Genomic DNA, 12,995 nt, shown 5'->3' with positions numbered 1-12,995 from the left:
TGCAGACAATACGACCTGGCCGAACAGCTCAGACAGACATTTATCCCCTGTTTTTACTCTCTTGAAGGGCCATCACATCATCCAAACAGCATTTGAATACAGCGGGGAATACTCAAACATGAAAATATGTGGACACACCCTAAAGCAGCGAAGCCTGCATGAAAACAGATAAATGAGAAGTGTTAGGAAGGCTTCATTATGTCAGACTTGTCATTCTCACGCCACATTGGCAAGCATGTATACTAATCTTTTATTTCACACTGGGTTCTCCATACAGGTAAAAATGTTAGTTTTTTTTTTTTCATGAAGTAGGCAAAGTCTGCTGAGGCAGTATACCTCACCTCTCAGTGCGGCTTGCACATCCTGTATACACATACGCAGGTATACAAGGATATAATATTACATGTTTGAGTTAAAGTCCGCAGCTAAGAAACAGAGGGAAACTGCAAGAGCTAAAGCCCATTGCAGTTCTTCCTTTTAGGGTCTATTTTACCTCCTGTGTAATATATAGTTTTCCAGCATGTACTGCGATTTGTCCCAGTGTAAGTGTGCCAACACGTTCTCATCCCAAAACGTAACATACCGACACTATGTGACAAACCGTCGGTATGTTACGCTTTCGGCAGCCAAAATTTCTGCATGTTATGTATTCAGAGACATGAGAACCGTTTGGAATGAACCTAGACATCTACATTTCTTTTACGTTCTGATCATCAATCGCTTTGGAAAACACTATGTGATACGGTTAAGGTTATGATTATGGTTAAGGTTAGGGTTAGGGATGGATTACACGGCAGGCGTGTGTGTTACCGCCACAAGCGTCATTCTATTGGATTCCATCCACAATCTGGAGCGTATCATAGGGACGCGGAACTATGAGACTCCTCGGGATGTGACAAATTGTTGGTATGTTATGCGTTGGGAATGAGAATGCTCTCAAGTGTGCATTGTGTTGTCGAACATACACAATTTAAATAGTATTAGTCGTATACAACATAGAACTTAGCGAAAGATTAGATTTTGAGAATGGTAAATGGTAAATGGCCTGTATTTGTATAGCGCTTTTACTAGCCCCGCCTAAGGACCCCAAAGCGCTTTACATACCCAGTCATCCACCCATTCACACACACATTCACACACTGGTGGAGGCAAGCTACAGTTGTAGCCACAGCTGCCCTGGGGCAGACTGACAGAAGCGAGGCTGCCATATTGCGCCATCGGCCCTTCTGGCCAAGAATAAACCAACTGTGAAGACCAGGCTTCACTGAACACTTATTTAATGGAAGAAATACACAAACACAACACAAGCAAAGAAATACTTGCTTAAAATACCACAAGAAGATGTATGGCTACCAGCTACTGTGTCACTCGTGAGTTTTCTGCTCTTTTGGACGGGTGCATCAGAGACTGCCCAACCAGGGTATGTCAGATATGTTCCCATTGGGAGTTGAACTTTTGAACTGCTTTTGTCACTGGTTCTGTTCATAACTTTTATGGGCAAAATTCAGCACAGCAAGTGGTGGAAGGTTTCCCTTTTGATTATCTCAAGATCTTGTGTTTCCTTTTTGGTAATGGTGTAGTCTTTCTGGCTTCATCAAGAAGTGCCCTTCAGATTCTGCTTGATCAGTTTGTAGCCAAGTTTTTAAGGCAAAGTCCTTATTGCGGCAGTCTTAACATGATTAACTCATATGTGATTAATTCTTAAATTCCCAGTAAATTCCCCAGCTGCTAAGCCAAGAAAAAATGCTCATTGTCTTTTTTTAACTACTTCCTGTGGCTGTTAATACAAAAATAAACTACTTGCTTACCGATATCATTATTTGAATAAATAAACCAAGTCCAAAGTCATTAAGAGGCAGGCTATAATGGGGTTTCCACTGCATGTTGTATGCAATTACAGCCTACTGCATTGTTTTTTTGGACAATTACCTAACCAGTCTGTGCTTCTTCCTGGAAGTAAATAGCCAGTGTTGGCCACATGTTATGGTCCTCGTAGTCCAGTCATTGGTGTTATAATAGCAGATGGTTGTGATGTTCTCAGTCGGGTGTTGGCTGTTGAATTGTCTCCTTCTTGGAAGCCAACTAACCAGAACATATTTAGAGGAAGTGTGTGCGTGTGTGTGCATCATTGGGCTGGGGGTGCTGACCTCAAGCACATGTGTATTAAGTTGGTGGGGCAAAAAAAAAGGTGTGGAAGTGTTCACCTTCAAGTAGAAAATAGACAGACCTCCCTCATCTGTACAGTCCTGTTTGCAGCAAGCATTTAACGAATTAGAAGAATCAACCTTGGATTTTCTTTCCCAAGTACATTTCAATTAGCCTGTAAAAAATCAGTGTAAGCAGACTGAAGATGCTATAGTTAAGGTTGTGAAATGGATTGGTATTGACAACGTCCCACACACATGTGCATGAAGCGCCTTGGGGCAACAGTTGTTGTGATTTGGTGCTATATATAAATAAAGTTGAATTGAGCGGTGATTCATTGTAAAACACAAGTTGCAGTCAGGGTCTTACATTTATAGCAGAGAGCACGTGCCGCATGTATATTTAACCCTGATGACACACAAAACACACGCAGGCTCACACAGTGAGAGCATTGTGAAACATGAGTTAGAGTCAAGGTCACCTTCTTGTAACGACACGGCATGTCAGTATATAGGGTCTCTGAGGATGAAGGATGTTATAAAGATAAAGAACATCTTAATGTTTTTTGGAAAAACACACAAACACAATCCCAAAACAGTACTTGTCGTACCTTACTTGTGAACATTTGAAAACTGATTTTCTTGAAACTGGTCTTAATTAAAACTGTAAAAAATATTGTGGGTGGATGCAATAAGTGGATGCAATCTTGACTGAAAGCTATCTTTTGTGTTACTATTTTGAGCTTTATTGAAGTAACACAAACCACAAATTAGCAAAAAATTACAGGTCTTGTAAGCTTAGTGTTTTCAATGTTAGTTTACCGATTGCTGAAGAGTTTCTGAGTATATCCAGAACACATAAGAGAAGGGTTGCAGCCACTCTGGAGCTCCACAGTAGGCAGAAACACATAACCTGCACAGATAAAGTGGAAATCGCGCAAGTGTATCATAAAGGCTGGGACAGAGTCATTCATATAGACGCCGCATATGCCACATGGCTGAGAGCAGCCGTCTTGGGTTCGAATCCGACCCATGGCCCTTTGCCGCATGTGTTCCCCGCTCTCACTCCCTCAGCTTTCCTGTCACTCTTCACTTTACCCTTTCAAATAAAGCCGTAAAAAGCCCCAAAAAACCCAACATGGAACCCTAACCCTTAATCCTAACCATACTGTGTGTGGAGGTCCACACCTGCAGCCAGGTACTTTTGACACATAAAGGAACAGTAGCATGTTAGCTCTGTTTGTTTTTCCTTTGAGAAAAATATCTGCCTTCTTAGCTGCACTATATACAGCAAAAATTTATGGTAGTGGTTAATAGGGGTGGGTCTTTATAATCGATTTATCGATTAAAATCGATTCTGGCTTGGATAACGTGAGATCGATTCATTAAAATCCTGAATCAATTTTTTAATATAAATTTATTTTGCCCGAAATGCCAGAATCTCTGGTGAAATCTCACAAAATTTCAACAACCACCAAACAGCTAAGACAGTAAATGAGAGCAGGTACACAGATTCTGCACAAAGACGTAAACACACAGCGCGGACCCGCGGATCAGAATCAGTGAGATGTCGCCTTTCTTACCCGACGGCACGGACACGGTCGGGGCTGAAAGCCGACAGCTCGCTGATTCTGATCTGTCACCGGGTCCGCGCTTTGTGTTCACACCCTTTTTGCGCTGATTCTAAAGCTGTTAGTTTTATCTCTCTCCAAACAATATTGACCGAACCAGCAGCAAAAGAAGATCCAAACTACGCTTCACATAAACATCGTCATGAATTCCCTCTAACTTTTACTGTTTTGCTTCCACCATGATAAAATCACACTTCATGCACAGCTCTCTCTCTCTCTCTCTCTGTGTGTGTACTTCAAGAACAGTTTCCCGTCTAAAAATCTGTTTTCTGCATTATTCGCTTGCTTGTTACGCACAAGTCTACTGTTATTTACAGCGCTGTCGGCCGCTGTTTTTTCCTTTTACTTACTTCCAAAAAGAAAACCTAATTTCTGCCGTTCAATACTGAACAAATTTAAACTTTTTAAAATTATGCAAAATGCAAAACGCTTAGCTGTGTCTCTAATAACACTGCTGTAACGTCAGAGGTAACGTTCATATGTTTATTAATGGTTTTCTTTCATTTTTGATGTACTGCAGAATATTTTTATAAAATCCCAGGCCAGGAAAACCACCTTCATGTTTTTCTGTGTTTTATCTTCAGCTACTTTGACACAAAGGCATCTGCTGTGACGCTCACACCTTTGATAAAGTCTTGCGTGTGTCAGCTTCCTTTTTATAGATACAAAAATATGCAAATGTACTGATCTGAATCATAATATTTCTGACTGTCAAAATTTCCCAGATTCAAATTGAATTGAATCGAATCGAATTGAATCGAATCGTGGATCGAATCGATTTGGGACCTTGTGAATCGGAAACGAATCGATTCTAGAAATCAGTGACAATACCCAGCCCTAGTGGTTAACTCTTTCTTTTTTTTGCTATGATTGTGGTATGCAGTGCGTTTAGGTTAGCTTTTTGTACTTAATTAGAAGGCAGCTGTTGCTAGCCGGTGAACCAAAACAGTGGGGAGTTGGGCTGATCAACCAAAACGATGAGCCAGAAAAGGTTAAGGTTAAAGTTCCCCCACAAAACTGTAAAATCTGTAAAGATTTAAACAATCGCTTTCATATTCAACAGAATGTTATTTCATATCTACCGTAGTTTTCGGGTCATAAGCCGCTACTTTTTTCCCACACTGTGAACACTGCGGCTTATACTGACGTGCGGCTAATGCATATTTTTTTTCATGCGGCCAAAAACATTTTGCCTGGTAACAGTAGACCAATCAAAATGATAAGTAGTATATATACGGTATATATTTTTATCGGTTGTTAAGAGACGTTGTAATGTTGTTTGTGCACTGTTCCGTAAAAAAACCATAAGCAACGTAATTTGTGTGTTATCGATATGTACGTATACTTAAAGATAGCCGTGTTACAGGCGCTGTTTGAGGAAAAAAAGCATTTGCAGTATGTATTTTTGTATGTTACCATAAGGTTTATGTTACCATGTTTATGTTACCTTATGGATTAAATTAAACGTTAAAAATCCAAGCGTGTAATATTTCTGTGTAAATATCTCATATTACAAGTGAAACGCATACGGCTTAAAATCCGGTGCGGCCTGTACAGGTACAAAATTGATTTTCTTTCTACAATTAGAGTATGTGGCTTTTAATCAGGTGCGCTCTGTAGTCCGGGATTTACGGTATATCAACAATGCAGCTTTAAATCAGAAGTGAATCCCAAAAAAATAATAAACCACAATCTGATTAGCGAGCCAGTTAGCCACTGCTATCTGTCTTTTATTTCGTTGTGTCAAAATTAAATATATTTAGGACATTTTTAATATTTTTAATAGGATATTTTTAGGATACCCAGCATTATTTTTGACTTGGTTTCTTCTCCAGAGTTTTAAATCTTTTACTTTTTTCTCTCACTAGACCTCATTTGTACATGAGAAAACAGATGCGCCATATTTTATTTATAGACCACAACAGGGTAAGTTGGTTGTACATCCATCCATTCCATTCGAGGAAAAGCTAAACAGACCTCATTTAGCATGAAGGAAGCACATTCACAACACACTGAATTCCTCTCAAGTCATTTGGAGTTATGCAAGTGCCTTCACTGTGCATGAGATAAGCTTTCAGAGACAGAAACAATCTTGTTTTTGTAAAGTAATATCTTTCAGCCAGAAAACATTGTAAGCATCTATCTACTGTAGTGTAACCCTTAACCCTACATCAGGCTGACATATATAATTCTGACACGTTCATGTGGCTGTTAACATTTTTTTTTTTTTTTTTACATTTTTCATCAGATCAATTAAAACACCAGTTTTTCTTTAACTCCATGGAAAAAGATCAAAAGCATTACTGTATTACTTTATAAGAAGTTACAGTTTTACCAAGTACACCACTGATGTTAGAATTCTAAATATGGACGAATCAGTTTGCTGACTTTTATTTCCATGTCTACTGAATTTATTCAACTTTATCTGGCTTTCAACATATGCCCCACCCACTGCATTCCTAATACACATTCCAGTTTGCAATGAGACGGTATGCCATGCACTCAGGCAAAATCCTTTTGATCTGCATTAGAGGCAAGTTTACAGTAACTTTGAGTAATCTGCAATATATGAACTATGTTTCTCTGCTTCCCATTAAACAAATAACATACAACGATTTAGTGTGCTGTCACCTTTAATGTTTTCTGGAAGAGCTATCAATGCAGGATGAGCTCATAAAGACTCAAGTGTTGAGCCGCTTAAGCAAATAATTTATGATACAGAGAGGAGAAAAGCCTGTATGCCAACTGGCAGTGTAGGTATAAATATACAGGGATTGAAAGATGAGCTGATGGGAAACAGCACTCAGGACTGAGTGAGGACGTCTGTTTCTCTATACGTTTCTGCCCACTATGTCTCTTTCTGTGTTGCTCAATAACAAAGCTGTTTTCTTATTTTATTTTCTCTCACAGTCTCAAGTCTGTCAGTCTAAAGTCTTACTTCAAGACTTATGTCATTTGAAACAACTCTAAATCAAGCCTCATGTGTATTAAACGACATTTACATTAAGTCTGAGTTCTGACTCCTTAAATGTCTCATAGCAGTCCACATCATTTCTGAAGACTCAAGTCCAAAGTCTTTTAAAAGTAGTCTTAAGTTATTTATAAGCAGTCTCTTAGCTGTTATTTCCCAATTTAACTGAATCACAGGAAATCTGTTCTAAATCCTAATGTTTTTAGAATTACTTGAGACCTATCACTAGTCCTTTTGTCCTTTTGGTGTTGGACAAAAAGGACAAAAGAGCCTTGTGTAGTGTCTTTGTGGGCATTTGGCTTCCAAATTTTATACTGACTGTCTCAGAGCATTTCAAAAGAGGCATTGCAGAATTATTGTTTCTGTGGTTATATTTTATTCCTCGAAACATGACTCCACCTATCCATCCACTCAGAGTTACCATGTAGTGGTGTTTATTCCATCAAATCTGAGCATTATCTCATTGTAGACAGGTTGCCAAATTTCTGAACCGGATGAAAGGGAATTGATAGCAGCTGCTGGAAAAGTTTGTCTTCCTGCGAAAACATTCCTGCTTGTATTGTTGTTTTATTAGCACAACATGAAAAAAAGAGAAATTGTGCAAATGCTCGACAAAGGTTACCCAACGTATCATTCAGAATCAGAATCACAGTAAAATGTTGTAGTTTTAGTTTAATGTATGTCTATGAAGAAAAATATTGCTGTACCCAGTGAGCTAAATCTCCTTTCAAGCTCCTTCCCCAGGCCTGGTTCCAGGGTGGGACCCTGGTATCCCTGTTCCCGGGTCCCTTGATATTTACTTAGTGGGTCATGTGGATAAGTCTTCTTTTGTTTTGTTTTTTTTTCACAAATTTGCCTTGAGAGACCCTACAAGTGCCAAAAGCCCCTAGTAACACTTGGACACACCTCTACCACACTAAGGTGGCGATTTACAGAGGATACTGTTTTCTTTTTGTTAATGTTTTTAAAAAGCAAAATGAATGCAGACATTTTTTTTGGTTTGATATGTTTGTTTTGATTAAATTTGTGTGATAACAATAAAAAACATATACTGATTTGAGCACATGAGGGATGCTGGTCATTAACCAGTTATTGACAGAAACTTAGGCTTGGTTGAATTTACTGGTTTGACCTGTCTACCAGTGAAATGGATCTTAATTACCACTGGAAAAACTCATCAACACGCTTTTTATGCAAGTTTGCTGACACGCACCTTCCAATGTTCATGCGAGTATGTGTGTGAATTTGTGCTAAGAGCATGTGCTAGAGACACTACATGGACAAAAGCACAGCCACAGAATACTCATGCAATGAAGCTCCTGGTTCATAGTTTTTGTGCTAGTGTTAAGGGCAGAAGAAGTTATTAAGTCAGCAGAGCATTAGCTATTTCTCATCCACTATGTCCCTCTGTTCTCAGCAACATCGCTCTACAACTTTACGTGGTCTGCCACTTGGTTCCTAAAAGCTTTCGCTTTGCATCAATACAACTTACAATTGATGATGGAATATGTAGGAGGGAAGAAACTTCACAAACTGACTTGTGTCTCGAGTGTGGCACCTTGCTAGTGCCACGGTCGAGTTCAGTGAGCCCTTTAGTACCAAACATTCTTTCACATTCTTTTGTAAAGGCAGACTGCATGGATAGGCGCTTGATGTTATACACTTGTTGCAATGGAATTTACAAAACACCTTAATTCAAAGATAAAGACGTGTGGCCCTTTTGTCCATATAGTGAACTTTTGGACATCCCTGCAAGTTTAAGTGTGTGCAAAGGTTCACTGAGCAGTGTCCAGGCATGACACAAAGCAGCACAAACTTCTGTCATGTGTCTTTCCTGTTGTTTTTTCCAGAAAGAAAGAATTGGGGGGAAAGGCAGGAGGGGTTTTGTTTTTGCTAATGGAGAGGAAAAATAAAGCAAAGCTTCCCCTCAGGGCGTAGCAGCTCTGTGATGTCATATGGTTGCTATGTTTGCTGTGTGTAATCAGGGTGAGATCCTGTCATGTTTTGTTCAAAGGCAGACAAACAGACACGGTTCATTATGTGCACTCGGGCTAATAACACACCCATGCTCACGTGACCCTACTGAAGAAAACAATCAGATGTGTCAAACTGGCTCTGCATACGACAATACCGTGTCTTTCTTTTACTTTAGAAGAATGTCTTTAAACTCTGTGGATTTTTCTGTCTTTGTTTCGTAAAGTAAGAATAGAAGTGGTTGTCTAGATTTAGATTAAAAGTTTGAAACTTATCTGGTTCACTGTCATCTCTTAAAGTAACTTGTGGAGTTCCCATTCCAATGATGCATGCAGATTTGTCTTTGAACATAGAGCATACATTTTGAATTTAGGAAGACTTTGTGTCGCATCCACCACCAGATTGGCATGATTTTTGTGTTGGTTGTTTTATGCGCCCTAATTTCCTTGCTGGGTTGTTCACAGGTTGTGAATCAGCTGATTGCATGTGACTGATGTGTATTCTCCAAGTCACGCAGTTTTTTAAAGTTCATTCCCCTACTTTTTTTCTCTACATTTCTTGTATTTCCAGAGTGTAGCATTTAATAAAGTGGATGCCTAACAGGTTTCTGATTTGTTGTTTCAGATCTCTGAAAACAGATGCAAATTAACTGAATATAATCCAAAGTTTCCCCGGTTGTTTATTTTGGCCTTTTGTGGAGCTGTTACTAACTGAGGTTAAGTTATTTGTAAATAAATAACCGAGGCCTTAAGGGATAAAAAGGCAAGATTTTCTGCCACTTTCATTCTACCATTCTAAGCACCAGTGAAGCTGGTAACACTGTGAGCAATGCAATTATAGTATAAAAATCTTTGTTTTGTTTACTATACAATCCTATGTCTGTTGAATTAATTTTAAAAACCGATAATTAAGGAAAAAAGGGAGAACAAATCTGATGTCTTCTTTTCTCTTTTTTGGTCCCCTTGGTCATTTCCTAAATCCACCCTTCACTTTTACATGTTTCTATAGCAAGGAGAACCTTGCTATAACCTTTGACTATTTGTTCCTCTCTCTTTTTCCAGTATGTGGCTGCGAGCTGGCCCAGGGAGGCTTCTTTGTGCGGCAGGGTGAATACATCTGTACTCTGGACTACCAGCGGCTGTATGGAACTCGCTGCTTCAGCTGCCAGGACTTCATCGAGGGGGAGGTTGTGTCCGCGCTGGGCAAGACCTACCACCCACGCTGCTTTGTTTGCACCTCATGCAAGTAAGAAATTAGCATATGGAGTAGAATCAAAATAACAGATTTCATTTTTTACTTTGGTATTTCCTAAAACTAGCAAGTGGGAGAAACATGGCTCTGAGAGCAGCTTATTCATTTAGCACATAAACTCACTGCCATCAATCTACCGTGACCATCTAAGCACCACTGAGCCATGTGTCAATAAATCAGGCCAGCTGCACTTAAAAAAGGAACTTTGCAGTTCTGCTGACTTTCATGACATTAACAGAAAACTGACAAGAGCAACCAAATTTTTTTGGTTTGCAACTGAGATGTGTTTTTGAAAGCATACAATAATGTCAAAAGGTGTCCTGCACATTCTGGTGCATCATCAGAGGCCTTGGCTTAACATAAGCAAAGTCATTTGACCAGTACAGTTTATATAAAAATGGTGCTTTAAAAGCATTTAATCAAATACTTCTTAAGGATTTGTTGTTTTAAGCATTGGATGTAGGTAACAAGTGGATAATGAGTTAGCGCTGAAGTCAAATGCAGTGACAAACTAGGTTTTGCTAGGTTTAGTATAAGGATTTTGCACTTAGTTGTGGTGATTAAACCTTAGATTAAGACGCTTAAGATTGCATGAACTGCAGTGAGTGTCCTTCCAAGCATTTCAGTGCATGTGTATGTCCCTCTCCCCAAGTAGGGGACAAGTCAGTCTAGGGGAACAAAGATTGTTTTTAAGCAAAAACATGAGAATAGTGAAAATAGTAAAAACATGTGAATAGCAAGTGCAGATGTGGAGCTTGCTGAGGAAGAGATGGATGAACATATGTTTATACACAGACATGTTTTTTCTTAGTTTTCAAACCCAAAACAAATACAAATCGATAAAGAGTAAAGATGACCATCAGCCTTTAACGTGACGAATTATTAATGTACTCAGCACAATACTACACAGTATGCAATAAGAAGACTGTTTAACATATTTCTTTCTTCAGTGTTGCAGTTTTAAGTTATTTAATTGCTTCTTAGCTTTCAGTAGATTAAAGGTTCTACAATATCTTTTAATTTGAAGTGCTATTAACTTCTCCTTAGCGGCGATGACTGAATACAACTGGTAGTTTCTTTTTGCTAGCATATAAAGGATTGATTTGATAGTAATCGTTGGGTTGACCAATACGTAGCACAAGAGGAAAGTCCAAGTAACTTATTGAAGATCTAAGAAGTAGAACTGTAAGTTTACTTCCCAGTTGGGAAGGTCTCTTGGTGTCATTTCTAAACATCTGTAAATTCTGATCATTGGCTCAGTTCATTTCAACTGGTTACAGTACAAGTTATTTGTATATGTCAACACTTTGCCAAAAATCTGGAAGAAAACCCAAAACTGTTTCCTGAAATGAGAGGAAATTGGTTAGGGTGTTCTGGAACAACCCAAGGCTCAAGCTTGCCAAGAACTGGAAAGTGCTGGAACACCAGTGTCTCCCTAAAAAAATGAATAGTTCAGAGAAATCATTAAAAGCTCCAAATTGCCATGACATTCATGCACATGATGAATATATGACAAACATATTTAGGTCAGTCCCGCCGTTTTGAAAATGCTTACATTTGACATACTCTTAAGGTAAGAGGACTTTTTTCCCCATTATGTTTAGCCCTACAAAGCCACCGTACCCACAGTTCAAATACTTTTAAATCTTTTTTACTGCAGAAATATCGTGTTTCAGAATTCCACTCTCCCATTATTAAGAGAACTCAAAATCAAACAATCTTTACAGATGGAGACATCTCATAAGTATGTTTTGCACATTTCTCTTGGTGTCATTTACAAGCACATAAAGCTATAATAGACATACATGTATAAATATAGGACACACGTGTCACTGCACACCAAACAGTTGCACTCACCTTTTTCAATCTACATGCATGCGTCTCCTGTATAGTGTGTCTGTGTGAGAGTGTTGTTTTCCAAGCCCTGAAAGGTAATGGAAGCCTCTCGCAGGCAGGAATTTTAAGTGTGTGGTCAGTCAGTGCAGCCACTTTACCCATTCCCACAGCTAGTGTAAAGTGTCTTTTGAGCTGGGGGTGGGTTTTCTGTGTGTGTGTGTGTGTGTGTGTGTGTGTGTGTGTGTGTGTGTGTGTGTGTGTTCATCCTATCATACTTCGGTCATCCCGTTGCTGAACCTGAGATCAGAATGTTCCAGTGTGGTATTTGGAGTTCCCTTACAACAAATGGTGCCTTTGTGATAGTAAATCACACGGGCCTTTTGTGAGCAATATAAAAATGAGGCTAATAGGACAAGTGCTGCTTGACATGAGACATCATATTGTGATTTGTGTATTTTTTGTATGTATGTCACAGTGAAAAGGCTGTGTCAATCATCAATTATTTAGTAATCTAGCTGTTTTTCATTTTGCTGTCTGGATTTTCTTTGTCTGTCTGTATCTCTCCACATAAATTGTATCTGCACACACAAGCATATATTTTTTATGTTTACATACATAGAAAAACCCAATAATCATATGAGCAAGCACTTTGGTGACAGTGGGAAGGAAAAACTCCCTTTTAACAGGAAGAACCCTCCAGCAGAACCAGGCTCAGGGAGGGGCGGCCATCTGTTGTGACCGGTTGGGGAGAGAGAAGGAAGACAGGACAAAAGACATGCTGTGGAAGATGCATAATGCATAATGCATATAAAAGAGTCATGAGAATTATTATAACTATTAAATCCTTTAACTAAACAGGTAGTCTCACTGATAGACAGCTACATAAGAAAAAGACACATAATACATGATCACAAATTAAGAAGAACATGTGCAAGAGTAGCTGCAGACAGAGAAATACAACGGTTTAAAAGTTTCATGTGGGCAGCAAAGTGTTTAAATCCAGTTTTTCCAAGGTGAGTGTGAACAGGAGGTGCAGCTAATGTTAAAATAATGTCCTGCAGTCTGGTATTGTAAGCAGGCAGTCTTTGCATCTTGTAAATAAAAATCACAAAATGCTACTCTCCTTTTCAAACATATAATGATGAGGAAGTAAAGCATCGCTGGCGTGTATGAATGGCAGTTAAAATT

At 38.9% G+C, this 12,995-nt stretch overlaps 1 protein-coding gene across 17 annotated transcripts in view; it reads left to right on the top strand.

Moving 5' to 3' along the window:
* ablim2 (actin binding LIM protein family, member 2) overlaps positions 1-12,995 on the top strand; it is an 89,002-nt gene that overhangs the window by 33,613 nt on the left and 42,394 nt on the right. For all 17 annotated transcript variants that reach the window (XM_019349167.2, XM_025899370.1, XM_025899374.1 and 14 more), the window contains exon 3: positions 9,782-9,965. In XM_019349167.2, the coding sequence (XP_019204712.1) occupies positions 9,782-9,965 (184 nt within the window). The remainder of the gene's footprint in view (positions 1-9,781; positions 9,966-12,995) is intronic.

This window comes from Oreochromis niloticus, linkage group LG3, assembly GCF_001858045.2.
Source record: "Oreochromis niloticus isolate F11D_XX linkage group LG3, O_niloticus_UMD_NMBU, whole genome shotgun sequence".
NCBI lineage: Eukaryota > Metazoa > Chordata > Actinopteri > Cichliformes > Cichlidae > Oreochromis > Oreochromis niloticus.
This window is presented reverse-complemented; position numbering and strand designations above follow the sequence as displayed.